General features: G+C 36.5%; 1 protein-coding gene and 1 long non-coding RNA gene across 2 annotated transcripts in view; one reads left to right on the forward strand and one right to left on the reverse strand.

Annotated features, from left to right (window-relative positions):
* Positions 1 to 1,031: 1,031 nt before the first annotated feature.
* prkg2 (protein kinase cGMP-dependent 2) overlaps positions 1,032 to 27,212 on the reverse strand; it is a 53,480-nt gene continuing 27,299 nt past the window's right edge. The window contains exons 7-19 of the mRNA XM_055011778.1: positions 22,285 to 22,362; positions 17,940 to 18,034; positions 14,811 to 14,879; positions 14,444 to 14,542; positions 14,092 to 14,242; positions 12,729 to 12,865; positions 10,668 to 10,757; positions 10,248 to 10,389; positions 8,415 to 8,578; positions 8,166 to 8,288; positions 6,669 to 6,731; positions 6,159 to 6,225; positions 1,032 to 4,083 (exon numbers count right to left, since the gene is read on the reverse strand). Coding sequence (XP_054867753.1) covers positions 3,988 to 4,083; positions 6,159 to 6,225; positions 6,669 to 6,731; positions 8,166 to 8,288; positions 8,415 to 8,578; positions 10,248 to 10,389; positions 10,668 to 10,757; positions 12,729 to 12,865; positions 14,092 to 14,242; positions 14,444 to 14,542; positions 14,811 to 14,879; positions 17,940 to 18,034; positions 22,285 to 22,362 — 1,374 coding nt within the window. The 3' untranslated portion in view covers positions 1,032 to 3,987. The remainder of the gene's footprint in view (positions 4,084 to 6,158; positions 6,226 to 6,668; positions 6,732 to 8,165; positions 8,289 to 8,414; positions 8,579 to 10,247; positions 10,390 to 10,667; positions 10,758 to 12,728; positions 12,866 to 14,091; positions 14,243 to 14,443; positions 14,543 to 14,810; positions 14,880 to 17,939; positions 18,035 to 22,284; positions 22,363 to 27,212) is intronic.
* LOC118470006 (uncharacterized) lies at positions 3,952 to 6,752 on the forward strand. The gene is made up of 3 exons (XR_004847002.2): positions 3,952 to 4,172; positions 6,171 to 6,252; positions 6,704 to 6,752. It is a non-coding gene; the product is annotated as an uncharacterized LOC118470006 (long non-coding RNA).

Here is a 27,212-nt window from a genome sequence, read left to right on the forward strand (position 1 = left end):
CCTGACAAGAACGGATGAGTGACGGTCATCTGGTGGGTAGAAAGACGTTTCCTGACCAGCTAGCAGTTTGGTAGAACCATGTTGGGCTTGTTTTTTCTTGGTGTAATGAACGGCTGTCTTGGAGATCTTCAGTTTTTTCACTACCTGTCTCTCACTCATGCCAATTGCCAGCAGTTCCAAGATGGCTGCCTTTGTGGCTTCACATATTCTTTGGTTTTAGGCGTTACGTGAGAGCTGACAACTTCTGAGTTGTGCTACGGCTTGAATGTCAGCAGGAAACCACTCTAGACCTTTGCATGTGCTGCTGATGACATGAAATGTCCTCTTATATACCCTGGAATGCAATGAAGCTGAAGCATGTCATATAGGACATAAGGTATTATGGAATCAGCTGCATTTTTGGTGTGTTCAGGTAATTTACCTTTAGTGGTACCAGGCAGTGAAATGAACCAGAAATTGAAGAAAACAAGGGTGGTCTAATCATTTTTCCATGATTGTACACACACACACACACACACACACACACACACACACACACACACACACACACACACACACACACACACACACACACACACAAACATATATATATATATATATATATATATATATATATATATATATATATATATATATATATATATATATGAAATCATTATTTTACAGTTATTTGAAAAAGTATTTGTTAATTTTCATGGTATTTTATAAATTTTTCCAATTTTTATTGACTGATAACATCAAGTATAATCAGAGAAAAAATAAATAATTTTACATGTTTGCTGTGAAAACAGTGTCAGCATTAAATATCCAAATAGTCATTCATGCTGCCAGCTTACAATTACACTGATTTCCTCTTTAAATCTGCTTAAACATGTATTTTTTTTTTTTTTGCCTGTTTTAAACCAGTTTTCAAATGTTATAATTTTCAAAGTTTGTTTTTCTGGTAGATTTTCTGGCACCTTTTTGCCAAATTTCCACAGTTTTATAATGAGATTTTTTTTCAGTGTTTTGGGCACAAAATAACACACAAACAAAGCAAAATACTTCAGATTTATTTACTTCCTCCTCAATCTGAACATAATACAAGATAAATATACCAAAACTTAAATCATCATCATCATCATAATAACTTTATGTACAGCAACATTTCTTCCATATTTACAGTTTATGTACAGTTTGTGTTTGTTCAGACTGATAGACAAACAGTAAAAACAGGAAATAAATCTGACTTTGGTGTTTTGACGACATTCTGAATGAATAAACTCCAGATGATGAACTTCCTCCCCACGTAGCTTCACTGTAAAAATTCAACATTTTTTATTTAAATTTTTGTATTTTATTTTATTATATATTTTATAGAATAATATTATTAAGACATGCCCTAAAAGAATTCAAAAACCTACAAATTTACATGTTAACTACTAAAAAACAGGGCAAAACCATATAATAATGTCCACAATTGATTTCTGTCAATTTCAGTTTTTACGTACATTTTATGCCAACTTCACTATTAATTCAATGCTAAACAGATTTTATTGTGTTAAATTTTATTAATTAATAAATGCTTGACTAATTTTGATCATTTTTAAGTAATTTTAGACAATTTTTGAGTAATTCTGACACATTTTGAGTAATTTTCAAGCATTTGTGACCATTTTTCACTAATTTTGAAACATTTCTGAGTAATTTTTTCACAATTTTGAAGTAATTTTGAAACATTTTTGAGTAATTTTTGACATTTTTTCTGTAATTTTAAAACATTTTTGAGTAATTTTGAAACATTTTTGACTAAATTTCGACAATTTTTAAGTAATTTTGAAACATTTTTGACTAAATTTTGGCAATTTTTGAGTAATTCTGAAACATTTCTGAGTAATTTTCAACAATCTTTGACCATTTTTGACTAATTTTAAACATTTCTTAGTAATTTTCTGTCATTTCTTGTACCCTAAGCTCCTAAAGATCCTCCTCGTGGTTAAATCCTGAAGCTTTTTCCTCCTCCTCACGTTGCTGAGCTCCTCCTGAAGCATGCTGGGTAAATATTCCCTCTGTGCTGAAGGTGTTGGCGCTCCTGATGCTGTAAAATCACTTCTCCGGTTTCTTGCTGCAGATCTTCCTGCTTCACACCTTCATGCCTCTAAACAAACTGCACATGGAAGCTCTAATTCCTTCAGCTGCAGGAAGTAAAGAGCTTGCAGCTGCAGCTCCACATCTGGAGCCGTCATGAGAGCCTGCAGATGATTATTATCTGGGTGTACATTGATTAAGGAATGTAAAAACATAATTCTGAGACACAGGATGGTCAGAGATGAAGCTGGATCAGTGTTTCTGCACCACACAGGATTATTTCTCCTCTCTGCAGCCTTATTGAGCAAAAACTAAAGCTGGAATCGATCATTTCAGAACTACAGCAAACATAATAAAGCATGTAATGTTGCATTTTGAAGCTGCTTCGTTTGGTAATTTGCAGAGTTTCAGATTTTTTTCCCCACTGTTTCTGCCACACTGTAGAACATTTCGTTCATTTCTCTAAAAAGGACAATGAAGATCTGTTGAACTGAGGGGAAATGAAGAGATATTTGCAATTCACAGTGAATATTTGCAGCTGAGTTGTAAATATGTGTAATAAGAAACCCCCAAAGCATAGACAGTAAAAGTGGGCTCCTGTTCTGGAAGAATGCCACTGTGGATATCTTACTTCTTTTTCGGTTTTTTTTGCAATGAATCACCTGTCGAGCTTTACTAATGTTAAAGAAGCTCGCTACAGCAGGATGAAGTTTTACTCATTTTTGATCATTTTTGAGTATTTTTGAAACATCTGAGTAATTTTTAACAATTTTTGAGTTTTTTACAAATATTTTTGAATAATTTTCTACAATTTTTGAGTAATTGTCAACCATTTTTGAGTACTTTTGAACCATTTTCCAGTAATTTTGAAACATCTTGAATCATTTTGAAACATTTTTGAGTCATTTTGGACAATTTTTTTCAAAATTTTAAACATTTATGAGTAATTTTCAATCATTTTTGAGTCATTGTGAAACATTTTGAGTAATTTCTAACAATTTTTGAGTAATTTGGAAACATTTGAGTAATTTTTGACAATTTTTGAGTTTTTTACACATTTTTTGAATAATTTTCGACAATTTTTGACTAATTTATGACAATTTTATGACAAAAACTACAAAAAAAGTGCATTCTGGGTAAACTTTCAAGGCTTATATCAGCATGTGTGATAGGTGGTTGGTCAGAACAAGTTCTAGACAATGAAAGGATCGTTTTTACACACAGAAGATACCAGGATCATCTAATAAATGCCTATTTAACCTTTTGTTACTCCATATAGATGTTAAACTGGAGCACTTTTGCTACTGAAACTATGATATTATTGCAAACAAAAGCAACACTTTTGCCACTGGATTAAGACACCTAGAATGGATGTAAAACTAACGTAGTTTCAATTAATTTTTAACAGAACTCAAATGTGTTCTCAGCCCTAGAAGTTTCATGTGTTTATCTGCTGGATTGATGAACTTATGAGGCTCAGAAATGATGGAAAAAGTGTGAAATTTCAACCTCCTTCTATGTACTTTGAGGGCCTGTAAGTCTGAAAATATTCATAGTATGAAGGTAAAACTTTGCATGACTTCATTAAATACAATAAAGTTACTGTAGATAAAGAATCAGCTGATTGTGAGGTGGTCAGATGGGAAATCTTGACTGACTGTTCATGGAATGACTTTTCTTATGGATTTTAGCTTTAATGCTAACGTGCGAGCCACATATCAACCAGGCAGCATCACAGTCTGACTCAGAGGAGAATCATTCAGATTTTAGGTTCATAAATTAATGACTGTGGAAAACCTGAGGACCTCCAGGTTGCCAGAGGAGACGTAAGATCACCCTAGAACCCATTTTGCTCTTTACTTTTCTGTCATTAAGGGCGAGAAACGAAAGGAAAAGGATGAAAACGTGGAGCAGAAGTTCTCAGAAGTCCATGTCCCAACCAGAGAGCTCATCAGCAGGATTCTCCTCGTCTGGAGGGTAGCTGTCGAAGTAGCTGTGGTCCGTCGGTCCTGTCAGCTGTTCAGCAAGGAAGGAGAAGAAACACAGACTCAGATTTGGAATCCAGAATTAATGAAGCACCTAAATCTGTAGCGACGGTGTTTAAGGTGAGTATTTTTGGATGTTTGTTTGTTTATTTGTGAGCACTCGGCCTGTTTTGGGTGATAAAGCATGAAGTTGGTGAGAAGTCAGAAGGAAAAGCAGCAGGATACAGTCAAGCAGAGGCACCTTTTCATTTATTTTCTCCTTTTCTGTCTTGTGTGTATTTTTTAGTTGTATGTCTTTATCTATCTTTACAGAAAATACATTCCTGTGCTGCTGAATTGTATTCTGATTTGAAAGATTTTGAGACATTTTTGATAATTTTTGACAATTTTGAGTCATTTTTTAGTATTTTTCAAACATTTTTAAGTATTTTTCAATAATTTTTGTGGAATTTTCAAACATTTTTGACCACTTTTGAATATTTTCGAAACATTTTTGAGCTTTTTTTAATTTTTTTTTTTTTTACCATTTCTGCATAGTTTTGAACATTTTTTTGCAGAATTTTGAAAAGATTTTGAGTAATTTTGAAAATCTTTGAGTACTTTTGAGTAATTTTTCTGTCATTTTTGACAATTTTTGAGTAATTTTGAAACATTTTTGAGTAATTTTTGACAATTTTTGAGTAATTCTGAAACATTTTTGAGTAATTTTTGACCATTTTTGAGGCACTGCAGCTGTTTTGGGTGATAATGCACAAAATTAGTGAAAGGTCTGAAGGAAAAGGAGGCACCTGTATCATTTATTTTTTCATTTCCTGTCTTCCTAAGTGTGTTTTTTTTTAGTTGTTTGTCTTTAAATCTATACAGAAATGAAATTCTTGTGCTGGTAAATTGTATTCTGATTTGAAAGAGATGCAGTTTTGTTCAAAAACAACCTTATTTTCTGATATTTTTCTCATGTAAAGCACGTGTTGCAGGAAATATGAGCAGTAAATGAATCATATATCTGACACTCTAATGCAAAACTCAATAAAATAATTCAATCACATAAGTTTTAGGTGTTTAAATTCACAACTTTTGACATTTTTGCACATAAAAGTAGCTGTGGTAAGCAGTATTTTACAATATTTTTGTTAAAACTGTATTTTACTTTAACACTTATGTACTGTATAATTGATTTCAGTACTCAGCAGTAGAAATAAGATTTACTGTTACGTTTTTAATTATTATTTTCCAGTAATATAACATCATCAGTCGAGCTGTTGTTAAACTGGCTCGCTACAGCGGAATGAAGTCTTAGTATTTTTGGACCGTTTTTGAGTAATTTTGAAACATTTTTCAGGAATTTGAAACCATTTTTGAGTAGTTTTTGACAATCTTCGAGTAACTTTGAACAATTTTTAAGTAATGTTGGACCATATTTGAGTAATTTTTAAACATTTAGGAGTAATTTTGGATATTTTTAAAATAATTTTGAAAAAATTGGGAATAAAAAGAAGTTGTCTGTGGGAAGCTGAATTTTTTATTTTTATATTTTATTTTTAATATACTATATTTATAAAATTTTAATTGGCTTTAACTGCAGTTTCCTGTAAATTACATTTTCTTCTTTTAAAATGTATAAACTTTGAATTACAGACATGTACCATAAATAACTAAATGTCTTTTAAACTTTATTACCCAGAATTTAGATCTACCAACTCTAACATTTTAAAAAACATTATAACACTAAAATTCTCAAACAACAAAGGATAATGGACAAGGAAATTTACATTTCTATAGCTTGGGAATGTTTATTCAAACACAGTAATTTTTGCCAAATTGTAGTTTATTACATATATTTGACAAACCAAGAAAATATAATTCATATTTTTGATTTATTGGGAAAAACATATTAAAAAATTCAAAATGTTCAACCTCAAATCATCAGTATGAAGTTAGAATAGATCAAGTCGCTATTCTAAACACTGCTTTTTGTTCAGTTTATTGTTTATTTTTGGGTTTTTTTGCTCCAAATTTAACAGTTTTTATCTGTATTTTGGAAAAACGCTGCTCTACTGTTAGAATTTCGCTGTATTTTACAGTAATCTATTAGTGTCTCATACTTACTTCTCTTTTCAGTGGAGATGGTAAACTTCTGGCCTTCAGTCCCTCCCAGTTGAAGCCATTAAACCACCTTCAGACACAGAAAATAAACATCTCAGTAAGTAAATCTGTTTATCTGTAAGCATTTTTCCAAACGAGCTGCATCCTCACATGTCAGTGCCACATTTTGGACATTTAGCCTGAATTTAATCCTTATTTCTGGGGTTCTGCTTGACTGAAAGAAGCTCTAGTATGAAAACTCAGCTCCACATTTATAAATATCGTGTATTTAATCCCTTCCAGCTGTGATTTATGACTCGACTTGGAGCTTCCTGCGTCTCCGTTATCTTCACAGAGGAAGTTAACCCCAAATTTAGTCAAATAATGCAATCAGCACTGACTGTTCTGCATCTTGTACGTCGTGTTCTGTCATTATCTAATTGCAGAGATCATAAACTCTGACTCTCGTCCATTACGTCCAATCATTTGCTCAATGAATCTTCTCCCAGAGATAAGGAACTAAACTGTTGGTACCTGTGCTTCTTGATGTCGATTATTCCGTTTTTCAGGTTACCGAGTCGCTCCGAGGGATTCCGCCTGAAAAACAAGATTGAAGAGGTTCGTGAAATTGCAGTTTTACTCCAAAGAAACCAGAAATTTTCTTAGTTCAAACCCTAGATGTCAGTGTTTTGGAGTGATATTTAGTTTTTTCTCAAGTCCAGGTCCGCTACTTTCTTTGATTCTTGTAGCATCAGTATTCAGTTTCAGAAGTATTCAGTTTCTTTTATGTTGGGTGGATGGAAATGAAGTGCTTTTCTTAAATTTTTGTTACTATTTTCTACATATTTGAACAAAGTATGCAGGAATAGTAACTTCCTATATAAACGCGATACCTACATGAACTTTTTCTGGCTGAAGAACACATTTGAGTTCTGTTAAAAACTGCAACCAGATCAGATTCTCATCCACTCCAGGTGTCACGATCTGAAGCCAAAATCGTGTTTTTGTTCCCACAATGACAAAAACATCCAAAAACAAGTATAATATTGTCCAAAATACCTGAAACTTTTCTAAAATTTAACCAAAAAAAATGTCAAAAATGACTCAAAACTTGACTAAAATGACGTAGAACTGTCCAAAATGATTCTAAACCTGCACTAAAAGAGTTAAAAATGAAGCAAAACTACCAAAAAGTGTCAAAAATCACTTGAAAAATGTTCAAAATTATCCCAAAAAAAGAGTCCAGAAAGAATCAAAAATGACCCATCAATTTTATAAGCAACATTTGATCATCAACATTATGGGATATATCGTAGTTGGAACAGTTTAATGTTTACGACATAGAGTCCTAGAAACAATCTTTGGTATCCTGGATGTGTTTCTGCTGTGTTTGTTCACAGTGAGCCAAAAAAAACATTACTAAAATATGTCCAAGTTATCCAGATTTTCTCCAAAGCTTCCCACAATGACAAAGGAACTGTCAAAAATGACTACAAAATTGTCCAAAATGCCTAAAACATTTTCAAAATTTACCAAAAAAATTGTCAAAAATGGTAGAAAATGAGTTGAAAGTTGACTAAAATGATGTAAAACTGTCCAAAACGATTCTAAACCTGTCCTAAAGTAGTTAAAAATTAAGCTAAACTACCAAAAATTGTCGACAATTGCTTGAAAAATGTCCAAAATTATCAAAAAAAGATCAAAAAAGTCCACAACTCAAAAATTACCCCTCAATTGAAGATATCGTTAAAAGACCTAACCCTACTCCACAAATAACCAAACTCCTCTAGACCTTTACTGTGTGTGAAAAGCTGAAAAAGTTGTATTTAAAGGCACTAGGTTCTCTCGATTTCATATCTGCCAATCAAACTTTACCCATTTTTGACTGGATCAAACCTCAGATATCTCAAATGTTGGGTTTGCTCGCCTAAGATTTGTCGTCTCTGTCACACAATAAGTCTGACCTTCAACTATCATCAGATTCTGTTTTAAGGAACTCAAAGATTCACCGCTTCCCCACTTATATTCTACCTGCATAGTTTGCGTATGAGGTCCTCGGGTCTCTTGGTGATCTTCTTGGGGAAGTCCATCTTCTCGATGCCTTTCAAGATGAACGTGTACGTCATCATCTGGTCGCTTCCTGAGAACGGAGGACTGTTGGGTAAAGAACAGATTTCATTTCTGTCAGTCAGGAGTAATTGCTGATGATCAGCAGTAGGACTGATAAGAAGATGGATGGTTATGAGGAACTGAGCAGATCAGAATCCCAGATGTTCTAACCTGCCGGTCAGAAGCTCAAACACCAGGATGCCCAGAGACCAGAAGTCCACGCTGAAGTTGTGTCCTTTGTTGAGGATGATCTCTGGAGCAACGTACTCCGGAGTACCGCAGAACGTCCAAGTCTTCTGACCACATCTGATCTTCTTGGCGAAACCAAAGTCGACCTGGAAAAGGCAGAGTTTATCGGTTAAGTCGAGAAGTCCATTTGGGAACTTTTAGGGCTTTCCAAGAAAAAAAATGTCTGACTAAGTTTCCAACCAGTTTGTGGTCAAGTGCTGCTCCTGTCTCATTTTTACTCACTGTTGGTTCATTTTTCTCTGCAATCTAAAGTCCTGAACCTCTACGGAAACAGAACAACCACGACAAGAAGTAGAGAAAAAACTCTGAAATGTCTTTTGTACAGTTTAACAAAGACCACAACTACAACAACAACTACAACAACTACAACTACTACAACTAGAACTACAACAACAACTACTACAACAACTACAACTACAACAACTGCTACAATTACAACAACTACTGCTACAAATACTACAACTACAACAACTACGATTACTACTACAACTACTATTACTACAACAACTACTACAACAACTACTGCTACAAATACTACAACTACAACTACAACTACTACAACTACTATTACTACAACAACTACAACAACTACTACAACAACAACTACTACTACTACTACAAATACTACAACTACAACAACAACTACAACTACTACTACAATAACAACTACACCTAAAAGTACAATAACTACAACTGCAAAAAGAACACATGGAATAAAAGAAAATAGAAGGTAAAGCTAAACACAAGGCTAAAATTAATAATAATAATGATAATAATAACAATAATAATGTATTATTGTTTATTAATAATAATAATATCTTATTGCTTAATTACATAAATCATAATAAAAGAAAAAATAAATCAAGTTTTCTTGATTACCTGCTTTTTAAACTCTAAAAACTACAATCAACATGTACAACTTTTTCAAGTTCCAACAGGTGTTTCCAATAATGGGGGGAAAATGGTGCCTCTATATACTATAAATATTTTCTATTTTACATTTTTACAGCCTCTACAAACTAAGCGCTTTAACACTGCTCCTCACATCAACTCCAGAAAGATGTTTCCCCATGCTGAATGTATCTTCCAACAACTTCCCCCTCTGTATACTATCTTTGAGCCATGCTGCATTTGTTTGATTGAGCAAATCTAATTTTCCGAGTCACTAATGGCTTCTTGTTTGCAGCAAGGAGCGTAGATATTCTTTGTTTTTCTTTTTTTTAATAGAATCTGGTGCAAACAGTTCATTTTTTGGCAAATTTTTTAAGTCATCCAAAGTAATTTGGGTGAAAAATGACTATTTTAAGCCTGGGTTTGGTTAATTTTCCTGATTTTACTGCATATCACATATGATTAGCTCAAGGACCATGAGAAAGTTGAAACTTTGAAGATTTTTTCAGTTTTTTCAGTTTTTGAATCGGCTAAATAGTGTCCTTTTGGCAATTTTTTAAAGACACAACATCTCTTTCAAACTGTCAGGTTCTGTGGTTCATGGGTTTGTTTTAAGCAACACTTCTGTTAGATGTCGCACAACAAGGAGTTGGCCGCTTTATCTCCATAAATGTGGCATAATAAATACTACATCAAAAAAGCCAGGCATAGAAATACATACAGACGACAGACTTGTTTAATTTCACACCAACTGTGCAACTTTTGATAAGACTCGACTCCTTAAAACCACCAGAAACCCACAAGTCATCACTTATAATCGAACTATTTCCAGTGAGAATCAAAACGCCGAATGTGCCTCCTCACCAGTTTGATGTATCCCTCACTGTCCAGCATTAGATTCTCCGGCTTCAGGTCTCGGTACAGGACTCCTTTACGATGCAGGTAATCGAAAGCCTCTGTGACGCAACCGACGCAGAATTTGGCAGTCGGCTCATCAAAGCTCCCCCTGAGGACGAGAAAGACGCATTCAGACTCAAATTCTGCAGTGTTCAGGAGGTGTGAAGTGGTTTCATTACACAAAAACACCTGAACCCACTTACAGGGATCCCCACTGAGTCCTTTCTGAAGGCTGGGACTGAGATTACTTATTATGAGTTTCTAAATTACAGCAATAATGTCAGAACTTGCTCCAAAAAGCGGGCAAAAAACTGTCAAAATGCTATTAATTTCCAGATTAAATGGTAAATATGGTGAATTAGCTGTAAAAATCTCACATCGTCCTACCTGTCTCTGAGCAGACTCCAGATCTCTCCACCCAGACAGGCCTCCAGCAGCATGTACACATATTTGTTGTCCTTAAAAGTACGATAAAGCCTGAAAGAAACGAAGCATAGATGGGTTCAGCTCCAAAGTCTGGCTTGAATCAGCCTTTGATCTGTTGTTATAATTATATATTTGCACCATAATTCGATTTTTAGGCTTCAGTTAAAGGCACTGGATATAAGAATGTGAAGCAATTTACATGTATAATCAGTTTGTTGAATGGACTGAGACATAACTTTTTAAAAAATGCAGCCTTTCCTGACTTTCTCTATATCAACCTGTGATTTCTATGTAAATTACTAGGGACGGATTTTCCAGAAAATCCAGTTAATGTGATGTTTATGCTCATTCCTAAGTGTCTAAATGCCTTTTTCTACCCCTCCTTTTTCAGCAAACAGTGTGCATCCACAAAATATATAAAAAAGTTGGCCGTAGCAAACATGGCACCACCGATTGGTTCGTGGACTACTGTTTTAAAGGCTTAAGTTTGAATTCTGACTGTCCATCTTGGCTTTTTAATTCCAGACTTAAAGAGTAAAAGGTGGATCTGATTGAGAACTTGAGATACATCCTAAATGATACCTTGTTTAATTGTCTATTTTAACTTAAATGGGACCATCATTCACCAGTTGAGCATCATGCTGTATTAAAGGAAACTTAAAACTAGCAATTGAAACCATAAACGCATTAGGAAAATAGTTATTGAGTTAACAAATCAAGTGAAAAGTAGGTTAATTTTCTCATAGATTTCTATTTCTATAAATAAAGTTTAAAAAAAAAGTTATACAATCTGACTTCTGAGGAGTCGCCCCCTGCTGGCTGTTTGGAAAAATGCAGGTTTAATCCACTTCTCCATTGGCGTCACTTCTCAGACCCAGTAAATACATCCATCTTCTATATAATGCACCCTATGTGTGCAACACTAGCTAACATTAGCTTAAAAATGGAGACTGCTAATGCTATTAAACAACCAGCTCCAACACAGACTCTCCACACTTTGTTTTAGTGCTGTAGCAGCACTGGAGAGTCAAATATAATCTTTATTCTCACCTATATTTCACAGTCAAGCCATATGAATTGTGTAGTTTTAGTTAAATGTCGCTGTTTTGGCTAATGCTCATGATGTTAGCATGATGCTAACCGTATGCCACCCGCAGTTCATACTGAAGGTTTCCTGTATATTGCACAGAAAACCACAAAAAACTAAATATAAACTGTTTTATCTCTAATTTCTACTAATTTTACAGTTATAATTAATTTAAAGAAACAATCACATTCAATAATAATTCACATAAATAGTTCACATGAGCTTTCTGTTGGTAAAATGCAGCATTACTCGGCTCTGATTTGCCAGTAAGCTGATGAATTAAATGTTTAAAATTTAAAAAGACAAGCACATCACAATCAGAAAGTAATGAACACAGCCCCAGTTGTTGCTCAATAACATAGTCTACTGCACTAGGCTAATATATTTAAAAGTATTACTGCACAAATAAGATCTTAATTAGTGCTGTTATGTGGTGATATTTCCAGAGTTAATTGTAAATAGCAACCCAGGACCATGCAAAGATCCAAGATCCACAGAATGGATGTCAGTAACTCTAGTTCTGAATCATACATCACCTCTAAACAGTTCTTGAAAACAGATTAGAAATAAAATAAGTACACACAATGCATGAAGAGGAGGTTAATGGGACTAGCGTTTCCAAAAAAAAAAAGGTGAAAAATGGCTTTAATATGTGAATCTGTTCCGCTGCTCGCCGTGAAATTAGATCACCGTAATCTCACAAAAGGCAAAGAAAAGCTCCCGTCACCATATTTCATAAGGAATAACCATGTTTCTTCGGCGGACATCTCAATATCCCCCTGCCATTGTGCCCCGCTGAGAAGATGTAATCTGCTCAAGGCCTGCGACGGTGATCTCATCAAAAACTAATAAGAGCCGCGCTGTTTTCCCAGACTAATGGAGCCGGGATTCATCATGGAGGATCAGAAATGGAAAATAGGTTTGGGAGGACTGACTTGACGACGAACGGCGAGCGAGCCTCGGCGAGGATCTTCCTCTCCGAGTGGATGTGCTCCTCCTGCCTGTTGTCCACCACGTGCTTCTTCTTGATCACCTTTAGTGCAAAGGTGACGTCTTCACCTTTCACCTTCACCTGGAGATGGACATAGCAGGGTTGGATATCACAAAGGCTACAAAAAACACCTTTTATTTTCAATTTTTTGCCTACAAAATGTCAAGAAAGGGTGAAAAATGTCAATTAGTGCTTCCCAAAGCCCAAAATAAAGACCTCAAATGTGTTGTTTTATCCACAACTCATAGACATTCACTATTCGCCATCAAATAGGAGAAAAAAAAACAGAAAATATTCACATTTTATGAGCTGGAATCATAGATATTTGGCTTTTTTTCCTGAAAAAGTTGCTCCAGCTGATTATTAGTTGCAGCACTGGACATCTAGAAGATAGAGAATTTTTTAACAACATACTTTTTTACTTCTTATAGCTGGAAAACCAAAACTGTGAGAAATTAAAGGATAGGTTTCACATTTTTCCATCTTAAAACAATAGTTAGGTTCCCATATGCAACTTAAAACAGGTTTCAGAAGATGTAATCGTTGTTCCTTGTTCCTTCTGGCCATGAAGGTCTCTTCCTAATGCACTTTCAATGCACATTAACTCCTTAACAAGCCCTTCTTTTTTCAAATAAAGCTTAAAACTTAGAGGCATTTTGTTTGTAGGACTATTACAACAAAAGCAGTGTGTAGTAGCAATTTGGTGCAATTTTTGCATTTGACGCTTCATAGCACGTTATTTCAAAGACATAAAATCACACGCAAAATGCTAAAAAAGCCAAGAAATAACACGATAAATGTGTCAAAAGTGGTGCACTAATTATACATGTATATCTATTCCATGATATCACATAGCACATAGTCATTCATCAGCTGATTTTTAGTGCATCTTCCTGTATCATTTTCCATCATTGTAGGGTCTTCAAATCAGATTTTTTAATTTCTTCTGGCCATGTTTTTCCATGTGGAGCCATAATGTAGACATGCCTATAGGCACAACTCATTGTAAAACTGTCTGTAGAAACAATGAGACAAATTAAATTGACCAAATATACTTAAGAAATAGTGAATCTATCCTACTTTTAAAGGCTGCATCCCATTTTGATTCAAAATCTCAACTGTGAAAAGGCCTATATTCAGAGGTACTACTAGGTGAGACCTTTAACTGTGTACCAGCGAGGCTAACTTGTCTATCCGAGACAAACTAGAATAGCAGTTTTCTGTTTTTATTTATTCACACAGCTCCAATTCTCATTGTTTTTGAGGTTCTTTATCTCCACATACAGATGGATTGGTTGAGGCCTCACCAGCTCTACGCGTCCGAATCCACCGACCCCGAGAGTCGCAACAACGTCCAGGTGATCGAAGGGCCTGGATGGAGGAAACGCCGACACCATTTCCTTCAGGTGGATGACGTCAGCGGACAGCGGCTGACTCTGGTGACGCGACACCGACCTCCTGCATGGAAACGCAATGGAAAGTAAGCCAGATGTGGAACATCTTGTGTTTCTATTAACTTCCATCAAAAATCAAGAACAACCTTCTAACTTTACTATCAGCACTCAGTGGCTTGCTTTCTAAAAATTAGCTTTATTGTGTGACCCGTTGGTTTTCTTTTTGTTGTTTTGGCTTATCCTGATCATCCACCGCTGCACCTACTTGGCGTGTCTCTTCTTGTCATCCCGATCCAGTGTTGCCACGTATCCTTGGAGATACTTCTGTAGCTCGTTAAAGGTGCCCACGGTCTGATCAAATGTCCTGGAAAAACAACAACCGCACCTCAATGTTGCAACCACTGGAATTTTGGCTGATGTCAACTATTTAGTCATCATCCCACTGAGATAAAGGAGGACTTTTTTCCAGGAAAAATACCAAAATAAACCAATAGTTGTTCATGTTACAGAATGGCGAAATGGGAGCACATTCCACTTTCAGCTGGCATTTTTCTCCAGCAGGATAACTGAGGCAACAAAAGTCGTCCCTTTGAAGACATGAAAACCAACACCTCAAATGTCAGACTACTCACTCCCTGTCAATGACGAGGCACTCCACCCCGTTCTCATCGGCGATGATGTTGGCTGACCTGACGTCATCACTGAAACAGAAGCGTACATCAAACACATCAACACATTTCTGAACCCAACAACTGTTTCTACAACGATTCTTTGGTGCGACATGTAGTATTTTATTAAATTCCATCTATTCTTTTTAACACAGGGGAACTGGTTGTTGGCCTAAACACTTTCGTCTTGCAGCTAAAAGTTCCCTGGTTTGTGTCCTGGCCTTCCTGGGATCTTTCTGCATGGAGTTTGCATGTTCTCCCTGGACATGTGTGGGTTTTCTCCAGGTACTCTAGCTTCCTCCCATGGTCCAAAAGCATGCTGGGGTTAATTGGTAGCTCTAAATTGTCTGTAGGTTTAATGTGAGTGCGCTTATTTGTCTCTATGTGTAGCCATGCGATAGACTGGAGACCTGTCCAGGATGTCCTCTGTCTTCACCCTGTGAAGCTGGGATAGACGCCAACCCCCCGCAACCCTAATGAGGATTAAGCAGGGTGTAGATAATGGATGGAAGGATGGAATTGGTTGTTCCAACACATCGCATCCCGACAACAGAAAAGATGTCACAAAACAACCAAGTATGCACTATATTGGAAATGATAATGGGCAGATGGATGGTGGTGTCACAAAGCAAACCGGAAATCACAAGTTGGTTATGAGTCGCATTCACTGACCAGGCAAAACACTATGACCACCTGCTTAATATTGTGTTGGTCCCAGAAATGCTCTGAACCACTGGGTTGGACCAGAGGACCTCTCAGGGTGTCCTATGGGGTCTGGAACCAGGACATTGGCAGTGGATCTTTTGGGTACTCTAGGAATCAGACTTGTTCCACTGCTTGATCAGAATGAGGTCTAAGAAGTGTGGATGTTAAATCAACATCTTGGGTGACTGTCATGTTCTTCAAGATGTTCCTGATTGTTTGATGTGTTTGTGATGTGGTGGGGTGTATTTTCCTGCAGGGGTAGGCCACTGACATTTAGGATTGTTGTTTGCATGAAGGAGTGTGCTTGTTCTGTACACTGTTTATTTGGATGTCTAAGTCTCATCAACACGGATGCCAAAATCCAAGGATTTCCAGCACAACCCCACATAGTACCAATATGATCAATGTTATTTACTTCACCTGTCAGTGGTCACAATGTTGTAGTTGATCGGTGTATTTGCAGTGCATAAAGTTAATGAACTGTGGATATTTCTTGTCACATGCTGACAAATTTCACATTTCTGAAGGACTCGGTGAAGCTGACAGACATTTAGGGGGGACTGGGTCAAGTTGTCAGACACATCAGATGTTCAGTGGGTGAAATATCCTGATAATAAGCAGGCTGTGGTAGGAGTGGAACATTATTTTCCTGCTACTAGTGCAAAGAAGTGCATGTTTTGGAGACATGAGGATTGTCAAGTGATGGCAGAGACTTAACAGGATTACTATGGATGTCAGGATTTTATTTCAGTGTCATTTGGGATTGAGATAATGGAGGTGTGTTCTTTGTAGGGATGAGATCTGGAAGATTGGACCAAAAAGTGCCGAATTTTTTGGTTTATACAGAATCAGTTTTTTCTAAATGCTTTATTTTTTGCAAATTTAATAAACACGTCCTGCAGTTCAGCCAAGTCATTGATGGCTTCTCAGATTTAGTTTTCTTTTTACAAAGTCTGGTAGAAATGCTTTCTTTTTGGTGAATATTTCAATAAGACATGAAGAATAAAGTGATGATTAAATATCCTAATTAGAACCTTAGATTTGATTATTTTTTCTAACAGAACTCCACGACTTGGATGAATACTTCAAGGACTGTTTTAAAGTTAAAAATCTGGTGATTTTTTTCTGTTTTTACAGTTCTAGCCAGCACCGAAACTAACAACAATGGCACGATATACTGAATATATTTAACAACTCATATTTTTAATTTGATTCCATACTTGTCTCATTTCTACTTTATGTAAACACTGCCTGCAGTTCAGCCGAAAACAAGTCCATAAACATCCCAGTTGCACTGCATTTTTGAAAATGTGAAAAAAATATATATATATTCACAGTGAAACTTCTGATGTCCACATTTTCAACATTTTTGGGAAATCTTTGAACATTTTTTGGTGGAAAAAAAGAAATGTTCAAAATGTTTCTTAAGAACAGTCACAAAAAAATCAACCAAAATCCAGTGAATTTTACTGGATTTTGGTTGATTTTTATGTGAATGTTCTTAAAGAAGATATTAGAAGTTTTACTGATATATATGGAATCACTTTAGATATTTTTAGGATTTTTTCGGAAGATTTTTACAAATTTTTTGAGAATATTTACAAGGATTTTCTTGCCAAATTTGGAGGATTTTTTAAAAATAAAACTTTTAAGGGAAACTTTTAAGGAATTATTGGAATTTTCTTCCTGAAGATTTAGCAAATTTTCATAAATTTGGGGAATTTTTTTGCTGAATTTTTGGATTTTTTTCAAATGAGGACAACAGGAGGGTTAAACGAGATGCGAAGAGTAACGTGGTGGTTAAATATCCCAGTTATAAACTTAGATTTGGTTAAATTGGCCTATGGAACCGTACATCACAGATGAGTAGTTCAAAAACTGTTGTAAAGTTAAAATATCTAATGATTTCAATTTTCTGATTCCATCATTGTGTAAACACTGCCTGCAGTTCAATCGAAAAGTCCTAAGAGCAGAATTGTCATTTTTCTCCAGTATATGGTGAAAATGGTTTGTTTTTGGCAAATATTTAGATGATACATGAAGAATTAAGGGATTTTTGTGAACTATCACCATTTTTTAAGATTAGCTTTGGATCATTTTCCCAACAGTCACACATGATTTACTTCAAGAACTGCCAGAAACCCAACAATTCTGTCTGCTTTTACAGTTCCTGGCTCTGATAAATAGTGTAATTTTGGTGATTTTCTTAAAAAGACGACACGCCTTTCAAACCTGCAGCTGGGTTTTGGAGTTTGAAGGGTTTATATTAATATTTGGACTTTATACTGACTTGACTCTGTTGTAATAATTTGGCTATTACTTCTAATCAGTGGAGTGAAATGACAGTTTGTGCTGAGGTGTGGTGTTTTGTTTTTTTTTTTTTTTTACCTTATGAGCGCTTTCTCTCCGAAGTAGTCGCCCTTCTGCAGAGTGTTGATGATCTGCGGCAGCTTGTGGGCTTCGGTGGTCTGGGTCACCTTCACCTGCGCAACAGTTTACCGGATGTTTTAAACCACTTTTCACATCTCGAGTTCAGCTTTTACAGGTGCCTTTAATTCTCGCCGAACATTTTCCCCCCACACATTGTAAAAACTTCGAATTCTGAAAAATTAAAATAATTGACATATTCAATTATGGTAATTGGAACACGATGGGCGTTGGTGTGATTAAGTGGCTTCGTGTTTTCCCGCCGCTCTGTCAAAATAGACACATTAATGGTAAAGAGGGTTTTAATCAGACGCCTCTGTTTGCTCTACTGCAGCAGCTACAACTCTCCGACGTGGGCCTGTTGGGGAAACTTCTCTGTAATTTGTGAGGCTTTAAAAACCAGCGGCCCACCCCGGTCGAGGTCAAACATCCCACTCGTGGCACCGTCCCGCCGCAGAAACGCCACAGTGACATCACAGCCACAACGGCCGGAGTGTGTTTTAGCTAAGTGTCCCGTTTGACCTCGCCGACCTTCGCTTCCCCCTTTGTTTTTCCTGGTGGCAGGCACTCTCCGAGTTTATTTCTGCCCCGCTCAAAGAAGGGGGTACAAAGAGGGGGAAGCCATTTCCTGTATCAGCCCCCCCGCCCCCCACCAGTCCTCCCAAACAACATGTGTCTCTCTCCGGTTTGGTTAGCTTAGCGCTCAGGAGCTGCTGTCTCGCGTCAGCTCGTAATGGCATTTTGAAAGTCCCCAGTGGACGGCCCTGGCCTCTCTCCATCTCCCTTCGCTCGCTGGTGTCAGGTTGCTGAATTATCAGACAGACTGGCGGGTGAGTCATAGCCCCAACACCCCCAGAATCACATGTTCTCGGCCAAAACTGGTCCGTTGTCGCAGGAAAACACATTTAATCTGTTGGTTCTAATAACCTCCAAGTCTGACATGGGGGTCTTTGCTCTTTAGTTTGGTTTTTTGACTATAAATTACAAAATAAAGACTCTCTCGTGTCAAAGTGAAGCAGAGCTCTACAAAGTAATGTCATTTAATCCAACATATTAACCCCCTTTGAGTTGGTATTTAGTAGATGCACCTTCAAACCAAAGATATGCAGTTAAATAAGATAAAAACACAGTTTGTTTGGCTTTTTTAGCTTATTAAAGACATCATTAATGCCTGTTTGTTTTCTTTCAACTCAAGAGCCAATAATTCAACTGATCCTTTCAGCCACAATCTGTTCCCTTTATGAAATGATGCTTACTAATTTCCAGTTTTTATGCTATTTAACCCCTGAAAATAACAAATTTCTCTTCTTCTGAGCCACAGTCCTATAATGAAAATGCTACTTACTATGCAGTATTATGTTTTGATGTCAAAAGTAGGGAATTGTTAAAATTATTACGGTATTCATGTTGAAACAGTTTAAGCTTGAATTTTGAAGTGATAACACTGTTCCGTTGTTTTTTTTTCATTTCCGTAGTCCTTAATTAGCCTTTTACATCTGGAAACTGCAATTTTCTTCTTTGCAAACCTGCAAATCTTCTTCCAAGTCTAAGTTTTCTTGCAGACTGCATCAGGTTGTCCTCCAGGATTTCCAGGTACTTTGCTGCATTCATGTTACCCTCTACCTTTAGAAGCCTTTCAGGACCTGCTGCCATGAAGCATCCCCACATCATGATGTTGCCACCACCGTGCTTCACATCATGATGCTGCCACCACCGTGCTTCACATCATGATGCTGCCACCACCGTGCTTCACATCATGATGCTGCCACCACCGTGCTTCACATCATGATGCTGCCACCACCGTGCTTCACATCATGATGCTGCCACCACCGTGCTTCACATCATGTTGCCACCACCGTGCTTCACATCATGATGTTGCCACCACCGTGCTTCACATCATGATGCTGCCACCACCATGCTTCACATCATGTTGCCACCACCGTGCTTCACATCATGATGTTGCCACCACCGTGCTTCACATCATGATGCTGCCACCACCATGCTTCACATCATGTTGCCACCACCGTGCTTCACATCATGATGTTGCCACCACCGTGCTTCACATCATGATGTTGCCACCACCGTGCTTCACATCATGATGCTGCCACCACCGTGCTTCACATCATGATGATGCCACCACCATGCTTCACATCATGATGTTGCCACCACCGTGCTTCACATCATGATGCTGCCACCACCAGGCTTCACATCATAATGCTGCCGCCACCATGCTTCACATCATGATGCTGCCGCCACCATGCCTCACAGTGTGGACGATGTGTTCATGAAGATGCGCAACTCAATGTCGGTCTCATCAGACCAAAGAATCTTCTTCCAGTTGACTTCAGAGTCTCCAACATGTCTTCTGGTGAATTCTGGTCGAGATTTAATATTAGCTTTTCCCAACATAGGCTTTTTCATGTCAAAAAAGACTAATTAAACTTTTAAAGGCACTGATACAACAATATCCATTAGGATATACAAGTTTCTAAAACAACTAATCAAAACTATTTAGAGCACCTCAGTCAATTCAGTCATTACTCATTTTTTGAAAACATTTACAAGAATTTTCTTGCCAAATTTTGTGGATTTTTAAAAAAAAATAAAGCCTTTTAAGGGAAATTTTTAAGGAAATATTAGAATTTTCCTCCTGAACGTTTTGCAAATTTTCAGAAATTTGGGGATTTTTTTTGCTGAATTTTTGGACTTTTTTCAGACAAGAAACAATGTTTTTTGGTGCCTGTACAAGAAGACAGCAGGAGGGTTAATGTTCACAGCTCCTTTTAGAACCATGTTCATGCAGTTAGGCTGAAAGTCGTGTCAACCAAACTGAAGGCTTCACAGGATGAATAACATCAGCGTCCGGTCAAACTGTGTGATTCTGGTGGTGTTCCTGCAGCCGTTCAGTGCTCGGGATGAGTGATAAGAAAAGGACTGGAGCAGCATCCTGATCAGCGCTGTGGAGACGTCACCCAGTGTTATCTAACAGCAGCACTGGAGGACTTATTGTCTTATTGTTGGAGGAGAGGATTATGGCTTCTGTCTGTGGCATTAATGAGTGTCATTGTTGCTGAAGATGTCTCAGAAATCTCTACAGTGCCGATTGTGTGCGGCACATTTTAATAGCTGATGGGAATAATAACAGCAAAAACTATAATTGAGAAGTTAGGCCATATATTTATACATTAAATTGCTCAGTTATTGTTTCTAAAATACAAATTCTTCATTTAAAGGCAGCAATATATCAGTTAAATAGATACTAGCGGTCATTTGAGAGCTGCTAACCTGAAAAAAATGTCATTTATCTACATTTCATTGGGAACTTTGAACATCCCACATCATAAAATGAAAGAAAAACACAAAATTGAGCATCAACACAAAGTATTTTTAACGATTATCCATTATGGAATTGGTAATTAGTTTCACATTATGTCCAAACTGCAACATAAGTTTTCATCTTTAACTCTCCTGTTGTCCTCATTTACAAGCACCAAAAACTATTGTTTCCTTGTCTGAAAAAAATCCAAAAATTCAGCAAAAAAATTCCCCAAATTTCCAAAACCTTCAGGAAGAAAATTCCAATAATTCCTTAAAAGTTTCCCTTAAAAGTTTTATTTAAAAAAAAAATAAATAAATAAAATTTGGCAAGAAAATTCTTGTAAATATTCTCAAAAAAATGAGTAAAAATCTTCCAAAGAAATCCTAAAAATATCTAAAGTGATTCCATATATATCAGTTAAACTTCTAATATTAATCTAATATAATCAACCAAAATCCTGTGAATTTTGCTGGATTTTGGTTGATTTTTGTGTGAATGTTCTTAAGAAACATTTTTAACATTTCTTTTTTTTCACCAAAAAATGTTCAAAAATTTCCCAAAAATGTTGAAAATGTGAACATCAGAAGTTTCACAGTGAAAATATTTTTTTCCCACATTTTCAAACTTTAAAACGGGTCAGTTTTGACCCACAGAACGACACGAGGGTTAAGTAAATAAATACGGAAATTGAAGTTGTGTTAAAAGAAATAAGCATGCAAACATGATATTTTTGGTGTTTTTGAGAGATAAATAAAGTTTTCAACTTTGCTGGTTAATCATAAATTGCTCAGGATGTCAATAAGAGACACAACTTTAAAGTCTAGACTCACATTTAGGATTGTAGGATGAGATAAGATAAAACTTCATTGATCCTGAAAGACATTTTTGTTAAATTTATCCTTGATTAAAGCTACAGCTGCAATTTGAAGGACATAAATCACACATTGAACTGTCTGCTTGTATATTTTTGTTTGTAAATCGCCTTACCTTTCCCTGTGCGATGATGTAGAAGGTGCTGCCTTCCTCGCCCTCCCGGATGACGTACTCTCCTTTGTCATAGTATTCCTGCGGGGGAAGGTTGGGGGTGAGGATGGGGGAGGATGACAGAGCAGAAGCATTACATTGATTGAACCATTGACCCGGCCGGTCTGATTCCTGGTAGCCGCCCCCCCGCGGGGTGAGTCCAGCCATCGATGATGCCCCGTTATTCAGAGGAGGGACTTTAGGGGCTCGTGGGACGCATGAAGCCCAAAATGTAGGTCAATAGTAAACAGTAATTATCAGGTTTTATGTCTGTCACGAGGGCCTTTAGTCAGGATGAATCTGACTCTGATCGATATTTGTGTTTGACATCAGGGCCTACATGAACATGAATTTTTCAATCACTTTACCCCTGAACAATATATTTAATTTTATCTACAAAACACTCATCAGAAAGTTTCCACAGAAATTGCTTCAAATAATTGCTTATTTTAGCTGAACAAAAAAGCCAAACCTGTTTACCAAAACATTGTTGCTATTTTAAACCAGCTTGACTGTGTCAGAAACTATAAAAACCAAAAGAATTATGAAATATTCAACTTTTACAATCATGGTGTGATGCTATTATGGCAGGGAAATGATCCAAATCTAAGCTTAAACATTTAAATATTTCATCAAAATCTCATTAAATTAGTTATTCCAAAAATTCTCCAATATTTATAAAAAACAAAAAATTCTGCGCTTTTCAACACAGTCATGAAGCTGTAACTGACTCAACTGTGACCAACAGTCCTGTAACAAAAATTCAGGGATTTTCAGCTAAATTGCAGGATTTTTGGCATTTTAAAACAGTTTCCCTTGAAATTGTAGCTAAACCTGAACAACAAAACCCACCAGCAGGTTTCAAAGGCATTTTATTATTTTTTAAAAATCTGCAAAATGACACTCTTTATCATTCATAGTGATTTGTTCTGGCAGGATGATCCAAATCTAAGCTTAAACATCTAAATATTTCATCAAAATTTAATTAATTTGCATGTCTTATTTTAAAAATTCTCCAAAAATAAATTATTTGCACCCAGTTCTATAAAAAACTAAAAATTCTGTGATTTTTTACGCAATCCTGAAGCTATGTCTGATTCAGCTGCGACCAACAGTCATGTCACAAAAATTCAGGGATTTTCGGCTGAACTGCAGGCAGTGTTTCCACAAGTCAGATAGAAGTACAGTCAGACAAAATATTATAAATATTTTAAAAAATATTTAAACATATGTTGTATGTATAGCCATCATTTCTATTTCCAGTGTTGGAAACACCTGTGGGCATTTGTAAAAATGTTGCACATGCTGATTCCAGTTTTTTTTTTTTTTTTTTTTTTTAATAAATATTGAAAGAAACTTTTTTTTTATGATTTATGTCATTATAAATATTTCATACTGCACAGAAGATATTTCTGAGTTTTTTTCTGTTTCCATAGAGGTACAGAGGAACTGTTTGGAGTTCAGAGGGTTAAAAGTGTTGTAGATCATTTTCCAGTCGTTCAGTTAATTGATTCATCACCTCATCAATCTGCTCTAGTCCAGAAACACCAATCAGAGATCAGTAATCTGTGCAGCAGGCAGCGACCTCTGACACGTCTCTCTTGATAGCAGTTAATTCAATCATTTAGCAGGACGACGTAAGGGCTGTGGCTTTATTTATTCCCACAAAGTTGTAGTTAAATTTAATGTATCAGCTGTTTGTTGGCTTCAATAATCTGTGTTTTCATAGTTTTATTTTTCATTGATGGCCCATGTTAGGTCAATCATTGGGCAGGTATGATGGTGAAACCACTCTGAAAGTGGAAGAGTTCTGTAATAGTGATACTAAAACAAAAATCATGGTTTTCCAACTCATTGTGCTTCAAAGAACAGAAATCAGTGTGAACCGAGGTGGAATAAAACCCTTTCCTTTACTCAGAGCTGCTAAGAAGTCCAGGCATTTGCCCATTTTGACGCAGTCCAGCCGGTGTAGAAGTAAGATCTCATTGTTTCAGTGTTTAGTTCACGTTTACGAGCGTCGTAAAAACTGAGCGGCACTTTGAAAGCGTCTGGAATTAAACACCGAGCTCCGGTTTGCTCCTCCTGCACTTCTTCCTGTCAGTCGCGGCTTCTTCCCAACCCGACCGCGGCGCTAAAACCGGGCTGCTGAGTCAGCCGGGCTGCCGGATCGCCTTCCATCCTGGAGCTTTTAGCTGCAGAGGATGAAGGTGACCAGGACGAAACGCTGCCTGAGACAACCGACCGTCCGGAAGGAACTTTTGCCGTAAAAAGAAGCGAACAAAACAAATCAGGGCAACCACGTGTAAACGTTCCCTGGTGTTTACTGTCAGAACTCTTGACACAAGTGGCTTGTCTACGTCAGGTTTACGCTTCAGGAGAGCCCAGTTTAACACCCGTCCGTGACAGCAGAGACAACATGCCAAGCTTCTGTTTACGGAGACTGTCTGGATGATGCTGCAGAGCGACAGCGTTTAAAGCCGTTTCTCTGGGTTTGTTTTGCCGGCCTACCAATCCTCAACCAGAGACGAATGTTTACCATTTTTACAGCACATTTCCACTAAAAAAGCTCCGTCAGTGTGATCCAAACCGTCGGCCTCCTCTGGTTCGGTTTGCTGCTCATATCCAGAGGGCACGTCTCCTCTAAATCTATTTTTAATACCTACATCAGCCCCCCAGGTGCACCGGTTTCCCCACGCAGCTCCCTGAAAGCATCGCGCTGCCTTCAAGGACCTGCTGAAATATCGCTTGTGACACGAGCACCCATGAGTGATTTTAAAAAGGGCAAAATATGACAGTGACAGGAGCAGTTTTTGTGGGGCAGAGGGTATAAAAAGTCTTGTAAACAACAGTTTTAAGAGTTGAACTATGTCAGAATTTATGAATACATTTGTCCAACATGTGGTCTATATTCAATTTGGGGTCAATGTAGTTGCATTTATTCTTTGTACACACATATTTTGGTTGTTATAGGGATTAAACAAGTGATTTACAACATGTTAATCGGTGCTGGAAGGTGAATTTTGTCGCATTTGACAGGTTATCTGTCTGGCTGATATGAGAATGGTATAAATTTTCAAATCTCAACCGTATTTTAACATTAATTTCGCTATAAAATAATCTATTTTTATGATTTGTAGACAAGTTCAATTTTTCAATTCAATTTTATTCATATAGCAACAATTACAGACAAATTGTCTTGAGACGCTTTACAGAACCCATATACCTGACCCCCAGAGCAAGCCAAAAGGCGACAGTGGCAGGAAAAACACCCTTTTAACAGGGAAAAAAACCTCGAGCAGAACCCGGCTCTAATGTGGTTTGAAAGGCGTGTTGTCTTTAATGAAAAATTGCTAAATTACACTATTTGTCAGCCAGAAATTGGAACAACAGAAAGAGTAATTGTATTTTTTAACATTCCAGCAGTTTTTAAACTTGGATAACTGAACCAATTTCAGGCTTAAATCATGATATTTCAGCAACATTACTTTATTTTACGTCTTGTTTAAAACCCTCACAAAAAAATCGTTTTTTCTCTGACCAAGTTCTGTGAAAAATAAAAAATTCTGCATTCCTTGACAAAACTGAGAAGCCATTAGTGACTCGGCTACAATCAATAGTCATGTGACAAAAATTCAGGGAGTTTTGAACTAAACTAGGCTAAACTGCAGGTGTTTGTACAAAACAGATAGAAAACAAATATGTAAACAAATTAAAATGTAAGTAGTAAAACATCTACAGTACAGATGAACAGTTTAAAGACAGAGATAGTGTTGAATTATTCATATGTAACATGCAGCTTGATCGAGAATTTTAACCTTAAATCGAAGGTTAAAATTCTGATATTTTATTAAAATCACTTTAATATCAAAACAAAAAAACAGAAAATCCTGGAAAACAAAAAATCAAAAATCAAAAATCTGTATATTCTGTTGATTTTTTCCTATACTATATTTTATATAATTTTATTTTATTTTATTCTACCTTCACTTTATACCCTAATATTCTGCATTCTCTTATTGTTTATCCCTTTTATTGAATATCCACGCTGCTGTAACAACTTAATTTCCAAAGTCTAAGTATGAAAATTAATATGTATGAATATGAAAAATGTAACTAGTAAAATATGTTCAATAATAAATAATAATATTATAACGTCACCATTTTTCATTCCAATATTGGTAACACCAGTGGGCACTTTGAAACATGTTGGATTTGTTGATTGCAGGGTTTTTTTCTGTTTCGTACAATAAGTAATCAAATAAATAAAATGTTTGTGGTTTTATTTTTTCATCTTTTTTACAATATGACTGAACACAAGGAGTTCTCGCTCCCTCTGCTAATACTTCTGTTGTTTCCATAGAGGTGCAGGACTTTTTTTTGCAGTGAAAAATGAACCAACAGTGAGTAAAAATGTGACAGGAGCAAGAAAAAGTAGAAACTGCTGAGTAAAGAGGTAAAAGACCCAGATTCACATCTTGTACCTTCAAGCTAATCTTAGACGAGCTTTAACCAAATAATATTAGCATCCTGAAGCTAACTAGACCTCAGCAACAGAGATGTGAGGCCTAAAAAACTCTTGTATGAGTCAGTTTATTGATCGTGTGGAGCTTCAGTTTGGTCATCTCGCAGGACAGGAGGTAACTAGTAGCAACAGCAGCAGCGTAAACTGCTTAATGTCATCGTTCTAGTTAACCATCTGTCCCAGAGTCACACTGCATCAGATATTATCTCGCTGTCACACCCTGAGTGTTTCACTGAGATCTGAAAGGCTGATTTTAGAGACACAGAATGATTAAAAAAAGACCATTAAAGGGACAAAGAGACCACAAAAAGACACAAAATCACATATAAAGATAGCAAAGACACACACAATGACCATGAAACGACAGAAA

The sequence above is a fragment of the Amphiprion ocellaris genome, chromosome 6, assembly GCF_022539595.1.
Source record: "Amphiprion ocellaris isolate individual 3 ecotype Okinawa chromosome 6, ASM2253959v1, whole genome shotgun sequence".
Taxonomy (NCBI): Eukaryota; Metazoa; Chordata; class Actinopteri; family Pomacentridae; genus Amphiprion; species Amphiprion ocellaris.